The 19,229-nt window shown below is 46.5% G+C and overlaps 1 protein-coding gene across 2 annotated transcripts; it reads right to left on the bottom strand.

Moving 5' to 3' along the window:
* Positions 1-420: 420 nt before the first annotated feature.
* LOC146991411 (axin-2-like) lies at positions 421-19,008 on the bottom strand. 2 transcript variants are annotated; one of them, XM_085770117.1, is made up of 11 exons: positions 18,706-19,008; positions 16,165-17,129; positions 13,426-13,566; positions 10,587-10,689; positions 8,525-8,665; positions 6,965-7,392; positions 6,710-6,859; positions 5,981-6,214; positions 5,753-5,857; positions 4,972-5,097; positions 421-2,437 (listed from the first exon to the last, which is right to left on the bottom strand). In XM_085770117.1, exons 2-11 carry the CDS (start codon positions 17,016-17,018, stop codon positions 2,311-2,313), a joined length of 2,409 nt encoding a protein of 802 aa, XP_085626243.1. In that variant the 5' UTR covers positions 17,019-17,129; positions 18,706-19,008; the 3' UTR covers positions 421-2,310. The 2 variants fall into 2 exon arrangements, with proteins under 2 accessions (XP_085626243.1, XP_085626332.1); XM_085770206.1 differs by lacking the exon at positions 18,706-19,008 and adding an exon at positions 18,074-18,322.
* Positions 19,009-19,229: the final 221 nt, after the last annotated feature.

Below are 19,229 nucleotides of genomic sequence, written 5' to 3'. Positions count from 1 at the left end.
GTTCAACCTGGGTGCATGCACGGTATTATTGAGATTATTTGTGATGGCCGTTTGGTGCAGCACATCAGCCAGTGTGACATGCAACAGATGTCTCTGGCCCAGAATCATACCGGGGACAGTGTAATTACATGGTACACATCTTAAGTCAGTAGGCCACCAGGACACTGTGGCACTTGACTGGCTAAGTGATACTCTTAGTTTTGATCCATGTGTTCTCTTTTTTTCTAGATTTGCACAACTACAAGAACCTTTGTATCTGACATGATGTTGTTTATACATGTGTCCCAGGCATGTCCAGGTTTAGGAGGACAAATCTCAACAGTCCATTCATGAACTGTTGTGTATATGAGGGGAAAACATGCTGACAAAAGGTGTGAGAATCTTTGTATGGGCAAATAAAATCATTGCAGGCACAGCAGCTTTCATTTGAAAAATATAAAACTTTAATAAAGGCTACATCTCTCAATAATTACAATAATTATAGGTCCATGTAAATCTTTAAATGAAACTCTTTATATAATGTATAATTTACATATTAGATAGAGAGACAAAACAAAAAAGGCCGTGGTGTAAAAAAATAAAACAAAACAAAAAAACAAAAACAAAAACAAAAACAAAACAAAACATGATTACAGGATATTATTAAAAGCATAAAAATATCTTTTCAACATAAAACCCTTCTGAGAATCAAGGGATATATATTAAAACCCTGAAACAGGGTAGCACATGGTATGGCATCCATGTAGGCACAGGTGCTGTACTCATAAAACACCAGCGATAGTGTGTGTGAGATGTGTGTGTTGTGTATTGTCTATGTGTGCATCACATGTGTCAGTATCCATACTTCAGAATGCATAATTACAATGTATACAGGAACTCTGCTATATACGATGTTATTGTAACAACATTCAAAGGATATCGGAGCCATATTTCTTCAATATTCACTTTTTTTTCCTTTTTTGTGTGTGTGTTTTTTTTTGTCGACACGCTAGCTGACTTCTCTCTCAGAAGTCACTCTCAATCACCCAAACTGTTTTTTTTTTTTTCTGTTTACACAAGTCGTTTTGGTGTGCAGGCTGTAAACGCTGCCGTCAGGTGGTACGACTTGTGCTCCAGGTCTCCTCTTGTGTGGATTTGCAACCACCCACCCCACCCAACCCCACCCACCCACGCCCGCCCCTGTGCAATGCCTGGTTTACAAACAAAGGCACAACAAAAAAGATTGAGCTCTGTTGCCGGACTGAGAGAAAGAGAAGGAGAGAGGAAATGGGGGGAGGTAGGGAGGGGGGAGACGAGGGAGTTGAAACGCTAGTGTGACAAACTTAACATTACAAACTATCAGCAGCATTTAAGACTGGGATTGCCCATAAAGATAGTGGAGGGAGCGCGCCTCAGACAAGACCACTGCTCGGGTTGTTGTTCGTGGGTCAGACAGGGTGGGGTGGGGGTGGGGGTGGAGCTACAAGGCTATGGAGGGTGCTATGCTAGTGTCACATCCTTTTGTGTAAAAGTAAAAACAAAAACAAACACAAACAATATCACCACAGTATTCTCCCAACATTCAAAGCAGCTTGCCCATTGGCTGGAAATAGGGAGAGGGAGGAACACAGGTTAAAGGGAGGCTAGGGGAGGAGGAGGAATGGGTTGTTTTTTTTTCAATAAATACTTAATAAAAACTTTCAACTCATGACAAAAAGCATCTATATATATAATACATGTATATATACATATATGCATGTATGTATATGCACACGTACAGACGTTTTTGTAACGATGTTGGAGTGTTAACGTTTTAAGAGCAGGTTGGTGGCGCCGCGTTCTCCGGCGCCTGCTAGTCCGCTGCGCTCGGCCTCAGTCTCTCTTCACGTCGCGACAAAACAGTCATCTACGTCTTCAGTGGTTATGTTCAAGAAGAGGCCGGGGCCCTCGTCTTGGTCGTGACGATCCTCATCATCCTCATCATCCTTGCATTGGCCTTTTTAAAAAGTCTCTCGTATCATTCCCTTGTGTTTCTAAGGCTGATTGGTTGAGAAAGTTAGGGAGGGGCGGCACCTCCTCTGGATTCGGTATACTTCATTGGCTCATCTTCCTTCAATCACTCCTCTTGTGCTGGATATATTAACTCTGTTTAGCTTAATATTAAGAAATAGAAAAAAATAAACAAAACAAAACAACAAAGGAGTCCAGAGTGTTTTTGTTAATTACATAGAGTCTCTTGCTCAAGTTTTTTTTTTTTTTTTTAACTTTAGAGACAATTTAGCTTTTGGTTGGGCAGGGAAGGGCATTCGTTGGCCTGCAACAAAGTGGCTTTTAGTCCATCCTCTCCACCTTGCCCAGAACCTTGCCCTCATACATGGGCAACACGGTGGCATCCTCCCACACCTCCTCGAACACGGCGCCGCACTCGAACTCATCGCTCGCCTTCTTGAAGTAGTACCTGAGGAATAAAAAACAAAGAGAAATGCCTGTGATTAGAAAATGTGGAGCGTGGGAGTATATGTGGGAAAGAAGGAAAAAAACAAAACAAAACAAAAAAAAACACAAGAACTGAACTTAAACGAAACCTGACAGAGTGGCAGCGGGAGAGCATCTGATACATTTCATCGCGTTTTAAACCGCTTTGAGGCACCTACACAGCTACTTCCATATACATGCTTGCGCACAACTCCCTTTAGTCCAAATCAAACACAAACACACACACTCTGAGAGCCAGAAATGGATCCTGCTCAAAACAACTTAGTCATAGCCTTCAATGCCATCCCTGCACACTTCAAAGGCAGAGCCTGACTCCACATCACACCGCTGCACAAACAGAGCTGAACCCTCCGTTTAAACACTCCCTGTGATAATTCAAGCTGCTAGAAACAGCCTGTGTGTGTGTGTGTGTGTGTGTGTGTGTGTGTGTGTGTGTTCATCCATGTGTGTTTGTCTCCTCATCCACTTGTTCATCTTGACTGCTGGCCATTCTACAGATGCCTATCTGTCCTGCAAGGTCTTATTAAAGTTGAAGGGTTAATTAGAGACTGTCTTAAGTCTCCTCCTCCTCCTCCTCTCTCTCTCTCTCTCTCTCTTCAATAGTGACCCACCCCCCACCCCCCCTGCGTCCCTCTCTGTGTTTCCATGGCTTCTAATTGGGCTGGCTGTCAAATGAAGGGCCTTTCTGTCACAAAGGTTGACATTTCAGGTGCCTGAGAGTCTGCCCGTGACTGCAGGACCACACGCCACCGCTTGCACACATGAGTCGCCATCGCCAGAGGAGGAGGAAAGCAGATGCACAGTGGAGGCCTTTCCTGGTTTGGTGAGTGGGTGCAATAGGTTGGATGCGGGCTGAGCCTTGAGGGAGAGGGGGTGGGGGGCTTTATCCTTGGGGGAGGGGGGTGCGGCTGCTTAGACAGTCTCCTGGAGGTCACGGGTCACCTCGCTAGCCCACTCTTCTTCTTCTCTCAAGCAGAGATAACTGCCAGGGTGAGCTTGGTCCCGGTGACTGTGAAGTCTCCTGGAGCTCCTAATGATTTCTCCTCTCTACTTTAAACCCAGCGAAAAGACCAGCGGGAGGGGATTTAATGATAAGCTTTGTAATGGAAAAATGCCTCATTTTGCCCATGTGTGCCTGTGTTCAGAATACAGAAAAAAGGAGGAGGGGGGGGGGGGGGGGGGGGGGGGGGGGGGGGGGGGGGGGGGGGGGGGGGGGGCGGGGGGGGGGGGGGGGGGGGGGGGGGGGGGGGGGGGGGGGGCTCTTTTATCGCTCAGCTTAGAGTCATTCAAACAAAGGAGGGGCATACAAAAATGTACTCACACTGTTTTATTTTTCCATGTTGATTGTAATTACACATAAACTAAGGAGGAGGCTGCGTTACCACGGCTGCAAGACCGTCTAACTCAAGATGCAACAGAGGAGTGACGCGGCATTCAAACAAACTCCTACTTCTGTTTTCTCACCTTTGCCGTGCATGCTATTTAAATGGCTGTTTTTTTTTCTCTCCTCTCCATCAAAATGCTACATTTTCACTTACAAATAGTTCAAAGTCATCACTTTGTTGCAGCGAGCGAGGCGGAGAGAGAGGCCGAGGGAGTCTTTTCCATTGGAACATGTTTTATGTGGCAGGATTTTTCTCTCTTCGCAACATCTGGCACCAATATCATCTGGCAGAGCGGCGGCATACTGTTCTCTGCTGTACCGCTGCCATGTCCAAATTAACCAACTCCACACATTCTGCTGCCATTGAAGCCAGACGCTTCATCCACCTCCTCCTTTTCTTGCTCGCTGACGAGTTATGGGATAGCAGAGGGTGCAGCGACTTGTTTTGCGGGGGCCACCTTCTCTCTCTCTCTGTTGCCTGACAAGCAGATGTGCCTGCAGATTCATCTTGATGTCACGGCCAATGCAGGTTGTATGGCTTTTTCAGTGGAGTACTACTTATGCAATGCTACAAACAAACAATACTACTTCCTGAAGTGGGACCTGATTGTTTTTTCTTCTTTGAGATGATTGGCCGTTGTATTTTAGAACACCTTTACAAGTCTTTAAACAGTCTGAGTGTCTGACTGGAGGTATTTTGCTGTGTTAACAGCTATCAGTGGTTGCAGCGTTTGATTTCTAATGTCTGATGCAATAGCAAGGAGACCTCGCAATGGTCTTTGTGCACAAAATAAAATGGCCCGAGCTTCAAAGCCGTATTTATTAAGGCTGCCTTACCATGGAAATCAGTACCAGATGTGAGAAAAAAATTCAACCCCCCTGCCCCCATTCTCGCCTCTCTCTCTCTCTCTCTCTCTGTAAGTTCTGAATACAGTTTCTTTTCAAGTATCAGGCTCCAGGTTTACACGCTCGCACCCAGCGGACAAGCGTAGACAAGAACAACAACAAATGCACGTACACACACGTGTGCCGCTACAGCGCCGACCTCAGCCACACAGGTGCCAGTACGAATCTACAGTAGTGAAGAGTTGCTGTGGGTGCGTCGTATTTACCGGTAGTTGCCTTTCTTGCTGAGCTGCTCCTTGAAGTGTCCCAGGGTGAGGCAGTGGGTCTTCATCATGCTGCGATAAGGAATCTCTTCACCACAGAAGAAGTAGGTGACGACCAGTTCCTTAGACCTGCAGTGGCGATAGGAAAAAAAAAGTCGGTTAGTTCACCGGCTGAACTCGCGGGGAGAAGAAGTCAGGCTGTTGAATGTAGACAAAGAATCTTTTGGAGTATTATTAATTAAGGGTGCCAACAGACAGCTGGCTCACCGAGGGTCATCCAATTAAAACTAAAAGAGGCCTCACAGTCAGGTGGCTGCAGCTTAACATCAAACACCTACCCCCCCTTTCAACAACACCATGTATGAAGGGGGCTGATAAATTTGAGCTACCAGGGGCTACTTAACACATCTTTGTTGGGTTCCAGTGGTGAATGTGTGTGTTGGGAGACTGGTGGGTAGCTGGGATTCTGTATTAAAGCATGTTTAATCTTAAATGATTAAAAAGCGAGAGAAGAGGAGTTCAAAGACATAGCTATGCTGACTCACAACATCTCTCTTTGAAGGGAAGAGCAAGAAAAATCTGAGAGGAAGAGGGGCGAAAAAACAAGCTTGGAGAGAGAGAGAGAGAGAGAGAGAGAGAGAGAGAGAGAGAGAGAGACGCTTAAAAAAAAGTGTCTGAGGAATGAAATCCCAAAAACTAGAAAGTTAGAAAGCAGTTGAGAAAGAAAAAATTGAGCCATAAAAAGAAAGGCGAGATTGGGTTATAGATGTGAAAAGAGCCGTACTCGTCTGTCTGGAGTGCTGGGGTGGGGAGAGGGCTTCCTCCAGTGGGGAAGGCAGCTGCTGGATGGCTCCTGTCTCTCTGAAGGCTGCTGGCTGCTGTTGAATGCCTGTGGACAATCAGAGGTCAGTTAGTAATCAGTGAACATCATTTACACTGCACTCTGGTCCTGATGTGGATCTATGTCTGTATGAAGGCTTGGTGTGAGTTCTGCTGTGCTGGATGTGCCCACCTCTGTTTCGGGGGCTTGGAGACCTCTTCAAGTCTGCGACAGGCCTCCTCCAGCTGTGCCAGGGTGTTGGGCGGGGGCAGGGGGGGCATGGCTGGATCCTGGATGAACGGGTGGCCGGGGTGGTGGCCGCGGGGGTGAGCCCCGCCACTGCCGCCGTTCCCGCTCCAAGAGTAGTGAGTCCGACCGGGCAGGATCTTGGAGTCAAGCGGGCTGGACTTCTTCAGGCCTTGAGTGCTGTTGGGATGAAAAAAAAAAGGTCAGTATATGACTAGGGATGGGTACTGATACAGAACAGATGCTCGGTTCCTGTTTTTCCCTTTTCTGTACTTTTTATGTATGGTAATTTATGTTATTTTGTCTGTAAAAAAAATTGTCAAAACTTCCGATTTTGTCAACAACATTACAACTCCTCAGCCGTTACCAGTATTTATGTTTTAGGGATGGGCAATGATTTTCGAATAACTGAACAGTCATTCAATAAAATAAAAAAAATCAAGTAGTTGATGAGACTATCTTCTTGTTTGAAAAAATGTAAACGTTCCCTTTTTACTGTGGCAGAGGGAGAAACATGGAAAGACTCCTACATGCACTGTGATGAGAAGCGGTACCGTTACAATATTCTCCGGTACCAATTCTTATAATAGTCCGTGATTACGGTGACCATCGCCATGTATGACATGAGTTGTGTCTTTGGTGCAGACGATGAGCTGATTCCTAGAAGACACCTACCTGTGTGGCTTGTGCTTGCCCTGCCTCTCGCTCTCTAGGATCCACTGCCAAACATTCTGAGAGCGATCGGTGGCGTCGAGGGGAAGGCGAGGCGAGGACACGCCCTCGTCTGCGGCCTTGACCGGCCGTCTGGACAAAGTGCTGCAGCGACTGGGAGGAGAGAGAGGGAAGGTTAGGGCAAGTGAACGACCGGCTTTACCGGGCAGGATGATTATGGTGTGCAGCGCTGACGAGCAGCTCGGAGGTAGAACTCACGCAGGGGTGAAGTCGGAGTAATTGGTGCCCCCTGGAGGGCAGAGGCACTGCACGCGCTGAGCCGCCTCGGCCTCGATCTGCTCCTTGGTCTTGGGCCCAGCGTGGTGATGGTGGATGTAGTGGTGGTGGATGTGCTTCGTGGACTGCTTGCCTGTCATCAGAACCTTGGCGGCTCCGGGATAAGCGCCGAAGAAAGGCCCTCCGTGGCCGGAGGACACCACCACGGCGCCCGTCCTGTCCGGGGAGCGCGAGCGCGGCGAGTGCCGAACCACGCCCGGCGACTGGCACCCGGGCGTCTTCAAAACGCGGGACAGATGCTCGTCCAGAATCGCCTGGGGGTCTTCCTCGCACTGACCGCCGGACGGGAGAAGAGGGTGATGGAGGTTGGTGCTGCTAGGAAGGTCGGTGCTCTCCTCCCGCTCCTCTTCCTGGACAGGCAAAGAAAAAAAAAAGTTATGGCAATTGACAAATTCATACACAGTCACATATTGGAAAGGCAGCAAGCCGAGGAATTTATGTCTCAACTTACACCAACTTATATCTATCGCACTCTGAAGTCAGTGAGAGCAAACGCCTGGATAACTTGATTTGAGTTTCCTTTTTGCCGCACTGTTATCTTCACTAACAGGCTTTGGGTGCACTTCATCTATAATGCAGACTGTGCCTGCGCTTCACAAAGAGACTGGCGCTACACATACTCGGTAAACGTGCCACTGGAGAGTAACTAAGTGCTAACTATTTGAAGGAACTTCAAGTGTGTCTAGAAACATAAGTTTGAAAGTTCCTCCGGATGAAATAATGGAGGACAGAGAGGAAAAAGAGAAGATGTAGCTAAACCGAGACAGACTTTCAAATCCCTTGGCTTTTTTTCCCCCTGTTCTTCGACAAGCTGAAGCTGGCATATCGGCTTCTGTGGTGCCATACGCAAACCGTTGTCCCATGCTAACTTAGATATGAGGGAGAACTTCTAAGCAGCAGCCAGGCTTAAAGGGATATTTCAACATTTTGGCAACTACACATATTGTCATAATCCCTATAGTTTTAGCAGTAAATTCATTACCTTTAATTGTCGGTGCAAGCTGTTTTTAGATCGGCGGAACAGAGACGTGAGCTGCTCAGTATTTCCACATTTCCCTCATCAAACTAAATACACAATCCAACGCTATGAATATAACTACACAATGAAATAATAACGTATAATTATGTAACATTACGACGCATGAAGCAAATACTCAGAACTACTCGTGCTTTTGAAATCACTCCGCCCAGCCGTGTCTGAAATGCAGTTCTGGCTATGCGTTTGCCTGGAAAACAACTCTGTCTCATAATGTTACATGATTATTTCACAGCGTGGTGAATGTGCAGGTCACAACTTGTACATGAGAGCATTTTGGAGTTGTTGGATTGTGTATTAGATGAGTTTGATGAGGGAAACGTGGAAATACCGTGCAGCTCACGTCTCTGCCCCGCTTATCTAAAAACAGCTTGGCTTGGATTATGGCAATAGGCAAATTTGCCAAAATGTTGAACTATCTGGAGCAGGTTTGTGTGCGTGCGTACCTCTTGGATCTGCTGCAGCCTCTCCTCCAGTGAACTCATGGTGTCCTGCTCTCGCTTCAGCTTCTCCAGCCTGGCTATGAGCTGAGCAGCAAAGGCCGAGGGCTCGACGGGGGTCATCTCCTTAGGCAGCCGGTATGTCCTCTGCAGGGTGAAGCAACACAGGGGGAAGGACACTTTAGAGTGTGTGTGTGTGAGTGTATCTGCTTAGTGTTTCTGACAGATGCAATATGGTGCATTAATCCACTGCCCTTGCCCTAATCCTATCTTGTTCCAAAAAGCCTGCTTCTATTCCAAAAGGCCTAATCCAGATGCCCTTGCCCTCGAGCTAACCCAAACCTTCTCCCTCCCCAGATCTTCTCATGCCCAGTGCCCTTGGCAGTGCCAGGCTGTTGGGCGAGGAGGGGAAGAGAAAGGGGGGTAGCGATGGCGGGGTAGCAGTTGGTCTCGCTCGGAGGGGAGGCCCCCCGCCTGCACCCTCTGTAGCCCGACCAAGCCATCAGCTAGGCAGCCTCTGAAGTCAGCACACTTCAAAGGGCCCTTGTCAAACATCAAACGCACACTAGGGGTGGGAGGGACACGCAGCTTTAAATCTCCGAATAAAAGCCAGATATCGACAGAGAAGAGAGAGTGAGGAGAGGAGCAGAAAAAAGAGGAGAGGGGGACAAAATTAACAGCTTGAAAAAAAAAAGAGGAAGAGGATTGAGATGTGCGTTTCTGAAGTGGCAAAAGTGGCAGGGAGAGAGCGAGACAGAGAAGGAGGGAAAAGAGGGAGGGAGAGGATAGACGAGTCAAATACTGGGAAGATCTGAGGGGAAGTAGTAATTTATTTCCTGGCTGCATGCAGGGCAGCTCAGAGGTACTCTGGTCACATTATCCTCCTTTTTCTTTAACTATATGCACTGGTTTCTTTCTCTCTCTCTCCCTCTCTCTCTCTCTCTCTCTCTCCCTTTCTTACTTTTTTGTTATTTGGCACACTGGCTTTCTTGATTTTGACTCTTTTTTTTGTTGTTCCTCTCATCTCTTTGTAGACACGATGAAGGGAAGAAGAAGAAAGGCAAGCGAGAGCTGCTGGCAAAGGAGCGCCAGCCCTGCACGGGGCCCCTGCTGCCTGGGGCTGGTGCATCATGGGAGACAGAGCCATCTCCAAATCAGGAGGGAGACATTAAAGGAGTGCAAGTGGGAAAGGAAAAGAGGGAGCGATTGAGAGAGAGAGAGAGAAAAGACTGAAGAAGAGAGAAAAAAGGGGGGAACAGACAACACTGTCAAATACATGCACAAACACACACACCTCTTCCACATACACATACCTGTGTTTGGATATGAAGACAAAAGAATTTCATTTCTTTTCTTGCCTCAAACAGACCCACCTCCTAACCTGTGTCAGTCTGTCCTAACACAACTCCTTAAACCTTCCCACAACAACTTTAGCAGGTCAACAAAACCCTGCAATCAAAGCACCTACACTGTCTGACCCAAATACGAATAAAGACATGTAGACTAATTAGATATTAGTTATCATTGTACAGTACAGAAAACAATGTTTCATAACGATGCGCTCCCAATTCATCTTCCAGAATGTAAACTGTCGTTTTATTAATAAGTAATAATTAAACCAGTCAAGGGGTAATTTTACAATTCATTGTATTTATTGGTAATCTTTTACCTCTCTGCCAGCATTGATGCATAAAAACCATGAAGTTGAGACACTTTATGGCTCACTATAGTTACTGAATACAGAGATGACTATACAAGTTTATATTTACAGCCCTACCGAAGCGACTGGGACACGGGGGGAGGAGGAGGGGCTTGAAACAGCTGAAGAAGAAGCGGTATGCAAATCCTGCCTTTCATTTACCCCGGCTTTTATATGAAAACGAGAGGGGGGAATGAAATATAGTATTCTGTCACAACTCCAAAAAATAAAATAAAGCACAGCTACCTCCAGGGAATCGGGACCCAGTTGTCTGTCAGCGTTGAAAAAGTTTGAGTTCAGCAGATTACAAAAAAAAAAAAAAGAGGAAACACCGAGACAGGAAGTAGAAGTTAAGGAAGTAGGACTTACGGGAAAGTGGGGTAGCGTCACCTGCCCGTTGATCTTGACGCTACGGTGAATCTCTCTCTGCAGCTGCTTCTTGGTGCCCAGCTTGTATGGAGGGATTCCATCTCTGTAGAAACCAAACAATATTTACATTTGGTTACAGTAGAAAAAGAAAAACAACAGAGGAGAAAAGTCAAACAGTCAACAACCGATGTGTGATTGATAACTATTCACTGGGCATTAGTTTTGATGCCTTAGCTCACAATACATCCTCACCAACATTTGTTGCATTAGTACCAGTAGTCAGTCCCCAATGGAGGCGGTTTATCATTGAAGTGACCGACAAAGCACCACCCAGTAACCACCCACTAGGCACATTACAGCTAAATCAAAAGGCCGGGAGCCCTTGAAGCCAAGGCAACAAAAACACACATAACAAAACACACCAGGACAATGGGAGAGATATGCTAAACATCCCTGTGGGCTTCAAAAGAAGAGCCCCACTGATAAGATTACATCAGTCCTTGTCAACTCTGACAGTGGCTGTTCAAAAAAGCTGAAGAATTAGCGCTACCTCAGGAGCTGGTCAGGGTCAGAAACTACAGCAGGTTAAAGCAAGCCTGGCAAAACGTGGCTTAAGCGCTTGCCGGCTTTGTCGCTCTGTTATATTAATATGAAAATAGAGATGTAGCGCGGAATACTAGCAAGTCTCCGGACAATTAAGCATTTATTCTGGGAATCTTATTCCCCCTTTTTTTTTTCATTCTGTGTCTGCTAGCTTTTTCCAGTCAGCTGCCACTTAAGCTAGGCCAATTATCTTGGCCGTTTTGGCTGCTCAGAAGTGTCTGACCTAGCCCAAACGCTACTTTTTCTGCTGCCTCTTTGAAATCTCACACTCATGCACATATGCACCCGCTGCCATCTTCGTTTGGCAAGCGCTCTGCTGTGAGCCTCTGATCTCAGCAACATCAAAAGGCTGGTTTGTAAGATAAGGTAATGTTTGAAGTTGGTGCAGCAGCATTCCCCAGCGTCCAAGTAAATCCATAAATAAGATATAAGCAAAAAGAGAAAAAAAAAAATCCCCCCACCCTTTCTTCCACCCCCCCTTCCCAAATCCTCCTCCTCTTGTTCTTTATCTGGGAAATGAGATTCAAATTTGCTGTGTGTCGTTAACCACTATAAAAGGACACACTAATCAAATTGTTCCTTTAAATGAGAGAGGAAGAAGCTGTATTCTTTTTTACAAAATATCAGTTAGGGCCAGAGAGGAGCGAGAGCTCGGGACAAGGACAGGAGAGACCTTGGTGAGAACTTTTCAAAGACGACCTTGTCACATGATGGGAGTTTTTTTTTTTAATCCATCTAAACAAGTTGGACAAATAACATTTGAGAGTGACACTGTCTAGAATAATCTGATGGTGCTGAACAGTGGCAAGCTTCTTGCAGGCCCCTGCTACCCAAAATCAATGTTTCACAAAGCGTACCCTGGAGACTACAAGCCACCATCCCTCGAGGCGCAGGAAGAAACACAGGAAACTCTTCAAAAGTAAAACTCAACAGCCCAGAGGAGCTTATGCAGAAACAAGAACCTCAAAACTTACCAGCAAAAAAAAGAAAACATCATTAACAAACAAAAGCTCACCAACTTCCTTCTCACTAAACTGCTTTATCATGTCCAAACTGTTCCCATCCTGGCAAAGCATGTGACGGGCTGGATGCTTTGTCCAGGTTAGGGAAGAGAAAACAGCCGTGGACTCTTTCATGGTTTCATGGGCCCTTTACTTTATGGGGATCTCCTATTCAGTTGTGCAAGTCATTTTCAAAGCATCCAGCCACCCTCTTATCCCCCTAAGCTCCCCTCACCTAACAATAGGCTGAAAGCGATTCAGTTAAGCCCTTTATACTCCATGCACTTTATTTTCTCACTCCCTAGTACTTTGAGCCTCACCACTCCTGCTATTGGCTCTGGAGGCTGGAGGAGAGAAGCTGTGTAGGGGCTGGATGGTGGGTGGAGGTGATTTTTTTTTTGGTGGGGGGGTACCCTGGTGTGGTCAGGGGAGTTCCTTATGCCTTGTCCCAAGGTCTAGAAATGAGTAACCCCTGTGAAAGCCTCGCAGACACATGATCTCAGCGAGCTGCAGAGGCCAGTGGCAGGAAACCGACCCACCATGTGAGTAAGCCTCCTTTCATTTGGTGCCAACATTTTTCAATGAGTTTGTCTTGAGGCCCGAATGGCCATTTTCCTCCCCCTCTCCTCCAGCTCTTCAAAGGGAAAAAGCGATTAGATAATAAGAAAAAAAAAAAAAAAACAAGTCTGTTGTGGCAGAAGGGTGGGATGGATACATTTCAACTTTGAGGAAAATGAGGCAACGCCCCCACCCACATCAAGACGTTCTCATTTTTTCTTCCCTTCTCTCTCCAGCCTGTAACGCATCAGAATATACTTCAAAAGGTCTTCAGACATAATGACTTTCCCAGAGTTATCTCCCTGGAGGCCACAGCAACAACTACACTTTAATAGAATTACCTGGAGTCAATCATAGAGGATAATTAAAATACATTACAGGCCATTATTTTGCAACACTGCAGTCCCCTGGTCCCAAGAAAAGCTGAGTCTGTAAAACTTAAAGGCCAAATATTTTTCTTCACACCCCTAGACTTTTTCCTGGAAAGGTGTTGACTGAACTCTAGCCCGGGCACGTTTACATACTATGGAAATAATAAAATTCACAGGGCTTTGGCCGGGATCAGCTGAATGGAAATGAACCCTTCGGAGTCGCTACATTATCTCCAGAGCGAGCTCCAATGAAGCTGACGAGCAAACGTGTTGATTTCAATAAATAAAAATAAAAAAGACACTTACACACTACTGTCTGTCATGGACATGGAATCATCTGTCGTGGCATCGCTGGAGATCTCGCTGTCGTTGGCACTAGTGGCGGGGGCAAAAATGTAGCCAGAGTTGACGAAGTAGGGGCTGGCGGGGTCTCCTCGACGGTGGGACCTGTGGAAGATCCAGACATTCTTTACTGTGATGTCTCATTGTGGTGTAAAGAGATGAAACACAGTTGGATAAAGTTTATTCGCTTTGGTTTCCTATTGTTAACTTGAACCAATTTTTTTTTTTTTAAATAAATGTTACAGCAACTCTGAGTTTGTTTTGTTGTGACATTCTCTGCAGATTTCTGTAATCAACAGTCACTTTTATGAGACTTTGAGGCCTGAGGAATGTGGCAAGTGTTAGAGATGCAGCCATGTTTTTTTCCCTTTCTCCTCTTTCTTTCACTCTCTCTTTTATGTTCCCCCTCCTTTGCATACAGGGGCAGTTGGTGTGTGTGTGTAGGGGGGTTGACTTAAGTTGTGATCATGGCAAAGTGGGTGAAGTGAGCAGCCTGGCTGTGTGAATGAACAGCATTTCCCTTCCTTCTCTCTTCCTCTATCTCCTGCTCTTTCTTTCCCTATGTCTCTTTCCTCAGTGTGTTTTCTCCTTCACATTCTCCCCCTTCTATCTCTCCCTCTCTCTCTCTCTATCGTCCAGTCTGGGGCCCCTCCTTTACCACTCTCCCCTGCTTTCCTTTCTAAAGTCTCTCTCTCTCTCTGTCTTTCTACTCTCTCCTGCTGTGTTGCATTCCTGTTCCAGTAGTGAAGGGGGGGTGGACAAGGAAGAGGGAGGGAAGAAGAGGAAGGGGGAACTTGAGCTTTAGAGAGGGAGGGAAAGATGGAAAGGGGGAAGGAGGGCCCCTTTCTTTATGAGAATGCCTTCTGCCGGGAGTGCTGAGAGGAGAACCCCAGCATGACTAAAGCCGTAGGCCCCAAGCACAAACCTGACCTTTGGAAGGTCTGCGCAAAGAGTCAGGTATTTAGCACAGCTGGGCTCTCTGCACCCCCTGCTCTCTTTCTCCATCTCCTTTCTTCCTTTCTTTCTTGCTGTCTTTCTTCCCCCTTCCCCTCCTCTTGTCTCTCCCTGTCTCTCACCAAAGCATGCTTAGTCTCTGTCAGACAGATTTTCTTTTTCAGAAGAAAGAGCGAGATGAAAGTGTGAGATAGAGGAGAAAGAGGCTAGGAAAACACTGACACGCACTCTCACAATCTATAGCAAAGTGGTTTTTGGTGGTTGAAGCTGTACGACTGAGCTGAGGATGTTTTGTTGTTGTGTTTTTCTATCACTTTGTTGTTAAGTTGAATATGGGAGGTTTCTCGAAAAAGAGGGAAAAAAGGAATCTGTGCAGTGGCAAAATTAGTTCCACATGTTTGAGATGGAAATTGGTTGACCTAAAGAGATGGCGAGGGGCAGGGGGAAAGGGGGAGAGCGCGGGTGACGGAAGGAGAGAAAGAGGGGGCTCTCTCTCCCCTCCTGCTTTTCTTTCAGTGAAAAACAAGAATGCAGGGGAGCACACCAGGAAACCAGGAGATGCCCACATGTCAACAAACCCCGTGCTTATTAGACCCAAACTCACTGTGATCACTTTGAACCAAACAGGTCCACTGTGCTATCAAGTTATCTGACATCTGCCCACATGATGGATAATATCCTTAAGGGAGTGTTAAAGTTGAGTTACTACATTAATCAATTAGTTTTTACAGTATCTTCTAAAAAGAGTCATGCTGGAGATCATTTCTGAGCCTTGGTCTCTCTAAATGTTTTGTTAACTTGACAGGGAAAGTATGGATTATCTATAAATTGCTCCTTCCACCCCCCTCCCAAACCAAATATTAAGACATTGTCAAACCTCTGAGTGATAATCATGTCCAGATGTGAGGACAAAGCAGTGGAGTGAAAAAAAACTGCATCAAAAGTGCCCTTTGAAGCAGTTTTGTGAAAATGTTTCTGGTTAGGAAATATCTCAGCTGTCGGACAATGTGTGGGATGGGCTCTTAAGATAAAAGTCCAAATGATTCCACAAACAGCTCAACTTTCATCTCTGACCAAGAAAACAATAGCGGCGCTTGGCATGAGACTGCACAAGTTGTTTTAACTCTCCACTAGCGGTTTCTCTGGGGTTAGGGGGATTTTTTTTTTTTTTTTTTTTTTGGCAGTATGTAATAATATTTAGCTCACTATTCTATAGTGAGCAGATAGAACAAAAAGAAAAAAAATACAGGATAACTTTACAACAGCATCAGACTGTTTCATGTAGCTGTAACAGTCATGAGACTTTGGTGTCTGAATTTGTGCCTGAACCGGAGGAAGGGTTTCAAAGCACAGGAAACTTGAGCAAGCCAGCAGAGGGCTGCCTGCAAGACACCATTTACTTAAAAGGAAGGCTCAGATCCATTGATGTTTTGTACCCACCCCGCCCCTCCACCCCACCACCACCACCAACCCCTTGGCTAACAGCGAGGCAGGAGGGCACAAATACACAGACATGTTCCTCTGAGACCCTTTGATTAAGTGCCTTTATCTCTCTGTGCCCGTTTGTGAAATAACTTCCAAATGCCACATTATTCACTGTATACTTTATATTAATGAAGGAGTGGTGATCATGAGAACAGATACCTGAGCAATTGAGCAATGCCCCCCTCCCCGCCCCCCCAGAAAAATCAACATGCATTAAGTAGTGATGACACAGACATGCACTGCTGAGGTGAGCGCTGCTCTTACCTGCAACTGTTCTCCAGGACTTCAGCTGCTGTCCGGATGGTAGCAGTAGCCCTCAGGGTTTTCGCAGACAGTCCAACCACAGACCCTAACGCTTTCGCTTTCAGGTCGTTACAACTCCACTCCTCTTCCTCCATGAGAGGAGGAAGGTATCCGCACATCAGCTTGAGGCTGCCGAGACCGCCGTGGTTCATGTACGCGGCGTTCTCGCAGCCGGTGCGCACGTATTCGAGGTATATGTCAGAGGTCAAGAACATCTGGTAGGCATTCTCTTCCATGTTGGACTGAATTTCCGTCTGTGCCTGGTCAAACATGGCAGAATCTATGAGTTGTTTCTTAATACTATCCCTTATGAAGGTCTTGGTGGCGGGTTTCAGCTGCTTGGCGACGATGCTGTTGTTCTCGATGTACCGCTTGAAAATAACTTTGGCAACTCGCAACGTTTTGGTATCCTTTAAGTCCATTTGCCTGAAGCCGTTGCAGGCGAACCAAAAGTCCAAAGTGTCCACGCAATTCTCCCGCTCCAAGAAGGTCCTGAAGAGGTGAGCGCCGTCTTGGTCGCCTAGGAGAAAATGCAGGGACTTTGTCCACCGGACGAGCGGCGAGTCCGGGGACGCGCTGCCCTCTGGCTCCCCGAGTCCATCCTCGTTCCTCCGCGCTGTGGAGCCGCAGGGCGCAGCAGCAGCAGCGGCGGCGGCGGCGGGGGGGAGGATATCTTTAACCTTGCTCTGGGCTCTCATTTTGGCAGATCTGCTGGGGTTGTAGCATGACGCCTCTCCCTCCTCCCCCGGTACCGGAGGACGAGGAGCATCTTCTCGGAAGCTACTGTTGATGTGCTCCGTAAGCGCCCTGCTCATGGCTCCAGCTCCGGTTGCCGTGTGAGAGTGCCGTCGTGCCTCCACTGAGCTCCAGCCTAATCCTCCTCACTCTCTAAAAGCAGCGGGGGAGCTTCTTAGCTCCTCTTCACTCTGAAACACAAAGTATTGATCTAATCAAAGCCAGATCCTGCTGAACTTCAAAGAAAGACATCAAGTAAACAGTCCCCTTCAAAAAAACCCTCGCCGGGTTCACAGAGAAAGGAAATATGAAAGGCTTTTTTTCGTTTCATTTATCTATTTATAATCTAAATGAGAGATCAACTGCAGCCTACATTCTCAGCGTGCATTGATCTGTCACATCAAAAAACATTTTACAAGAATAATCATCTCACACAGTCTCACTCCGCTCCAAAAACGTATTCTCACAACTGTGGCTTACACGTGTTTTCCTAACGAGTCCATGTCACAGGCTTCAACTCCAATTAATTCCCAATCTGTTTCGGACGACGGTACCCTACCCCTGTCTGCATCATACACACACACAGACGCGTTTCCACTCGGAGCCTACACTTGTCCCCCACGATCCCAGAAATGCACAGACCCGAGTGGGAAACGCATCTGATCAGCACCAACAATGACCTTAAACGCTGTAACGCACGAGGGTTAAGAAGCCCCGCGGGAAAGACTAGCCGCTCATGCGTAAATGTAGGTGATCAATCGCCATAATATCCGCCCGAGAAGGCTATTACAGCACATTATTGAAGTCACAGCCACTGCTACGTGTCTGAACTACGGAAACGGCGGTAATACTTGATCTATTAGTGGTAACAACCTCATCCAGCGCCCCGGTGATTTTTATCGGGGCAACGGCGTCAAAAGTATGGACTGCAATGTTGTTGCAACGATGTGCAACTAAAACGGCGTAAACTGTGCAGCTGGCGGCTGCAAAATGCTACATATTAATCTCTACAGCCTCAACAGACAGTGTAACTCTCCAGCATAACACAAGCGATGCTTTAAAAAAAGAAAAAAAGAAAGAAAATCCAGCGGGTGACTGATAACGAGGCGGAATAAAAAACGTGTGTAAAACATACCATCGCAGAGTAAAAAAGAAAAACCGTTAAAAAGTTGAACTGCTACTCCATTTTCAGTCGAGATGGATACAGTCCAAAAACTCTCCGAACAGTTAATCCAGTAGAGAGAAAAAGCGACCACGGACTAGTTCGAGCCTGTGCCGTGCCACATGTGTCCTAGCTCGCTGCACAACAACCACTGTAGTTTAATGTACCCTGTCCCATTCAACAACTGACCTCAGAGTAGGCAGGCTCAGTCCCTATGTAGATCACTGGGGGGTGTCAAAATCTGAAGGAGGTAAAAGAGGAGGTGGAGGAGGAGGGAGGGGGTCTGACTGAAGAATACATCCCACTTTTTTCCCAGCTAGAAGACTCACCACCCGACAAATATTCGGTTTTTATCTAGTCTACACATTCATACGCTCATACGCGCGCGCGCACACACACATACTCAGCCACAGACGGACGCACGCGCGCGAGAGAATACACACACATACATACACACACACATACATAAGCTTCTTATCTATCTCACCGTATTTCTCGCCCACAAACAAGAAACATAGCCCGCATTTCTCAACTTCAAAGCTCGGCAGCAGCACATCAAAGCGGCCGAGAGAGGGGGCCTGTGGAACAGCTTTCCTACAACTTACCATCCATGTACCGGAGTAGCCTCACTGATTAGAAAACGTGAAAAGTAAAGTAGTCCAACAACAGACTGTGCCTTAAAAACCCGCCCCGGCGTTGCTGCACACTCCCGTCCTGTAATGTCCTATCGCATTGGACAATTTAAATGCAGCCACGAATAAAAGAAGAAAAAGAAGCGTCTCGCTATCGACTTTTCTCCTCAGGTAGTTGTTTCAAGAAGTCATGGCAGGCGGTAGAAATCCTCCGGGCTGTTCCTACACCAACTGGGCTAAGGGTTTAACTGTGGACTTCAAAGTAAGGAACCGCTGCTCTGGTCCCGGAAGATACATAAAAACACGGCGTTTCATCTTCACAATAACCAACGAAATAAAACAAAATAGAATGGGCAAAAATAGAGATAAAGCATCGCAAAAGGCCAGAAATTACCGTAGATGTTTTCTATAACAAGTCTGCACTCACAAACCCATGCGTAGACGTCCGAGAGTGTTGACCAAACTTTTCTTGACAGGGAAAAGATTTACTTCTGTGC

The sequence above is a fragment of the Trachurus japonicus genome, chromosome 1 (genome assembly GCF_045865225.1).
Source record: "Trachurus japonicus isolate A0001 chromosome 1, Traja_1.0".
Classification (NCBI taxonomy): Eukaryota; Metazoa; Chordata; class Actinopteri; order Carangiformes; family Carangidae; genus Trachurus; species Trachurus japonicus.
Note: the sequence above shows the minus strand (reverse complement) of the source record. Positions and strands in the feature narration are given on the sequence as shown.

Bases quoted from the DNA above. Each gene is read 5' to 3' on its own strand.
- LOC146991411 (XM_085770117.1), bottom strand. From the start codon at position 17,018: ATGAGCAGGGCGCTTACGGAGCACATCAACAGTAGCTTCCGAGAAGAT. The intron at 8,666-10,586 runs GTAAGTCCTACT...TTCACCCTGCAG, and splicing joins TGACGCTACCCCACTTTCCC to AGGACATACCGGCTGCCTAA. The intron at 7,393-8,524 runs GTACGCACGCAC...TTGCCTGTCCAG, and splicing joins GGCTGCAGCAGATCCAAGAG to GAAGAGGAGCGGGAGGAGAG.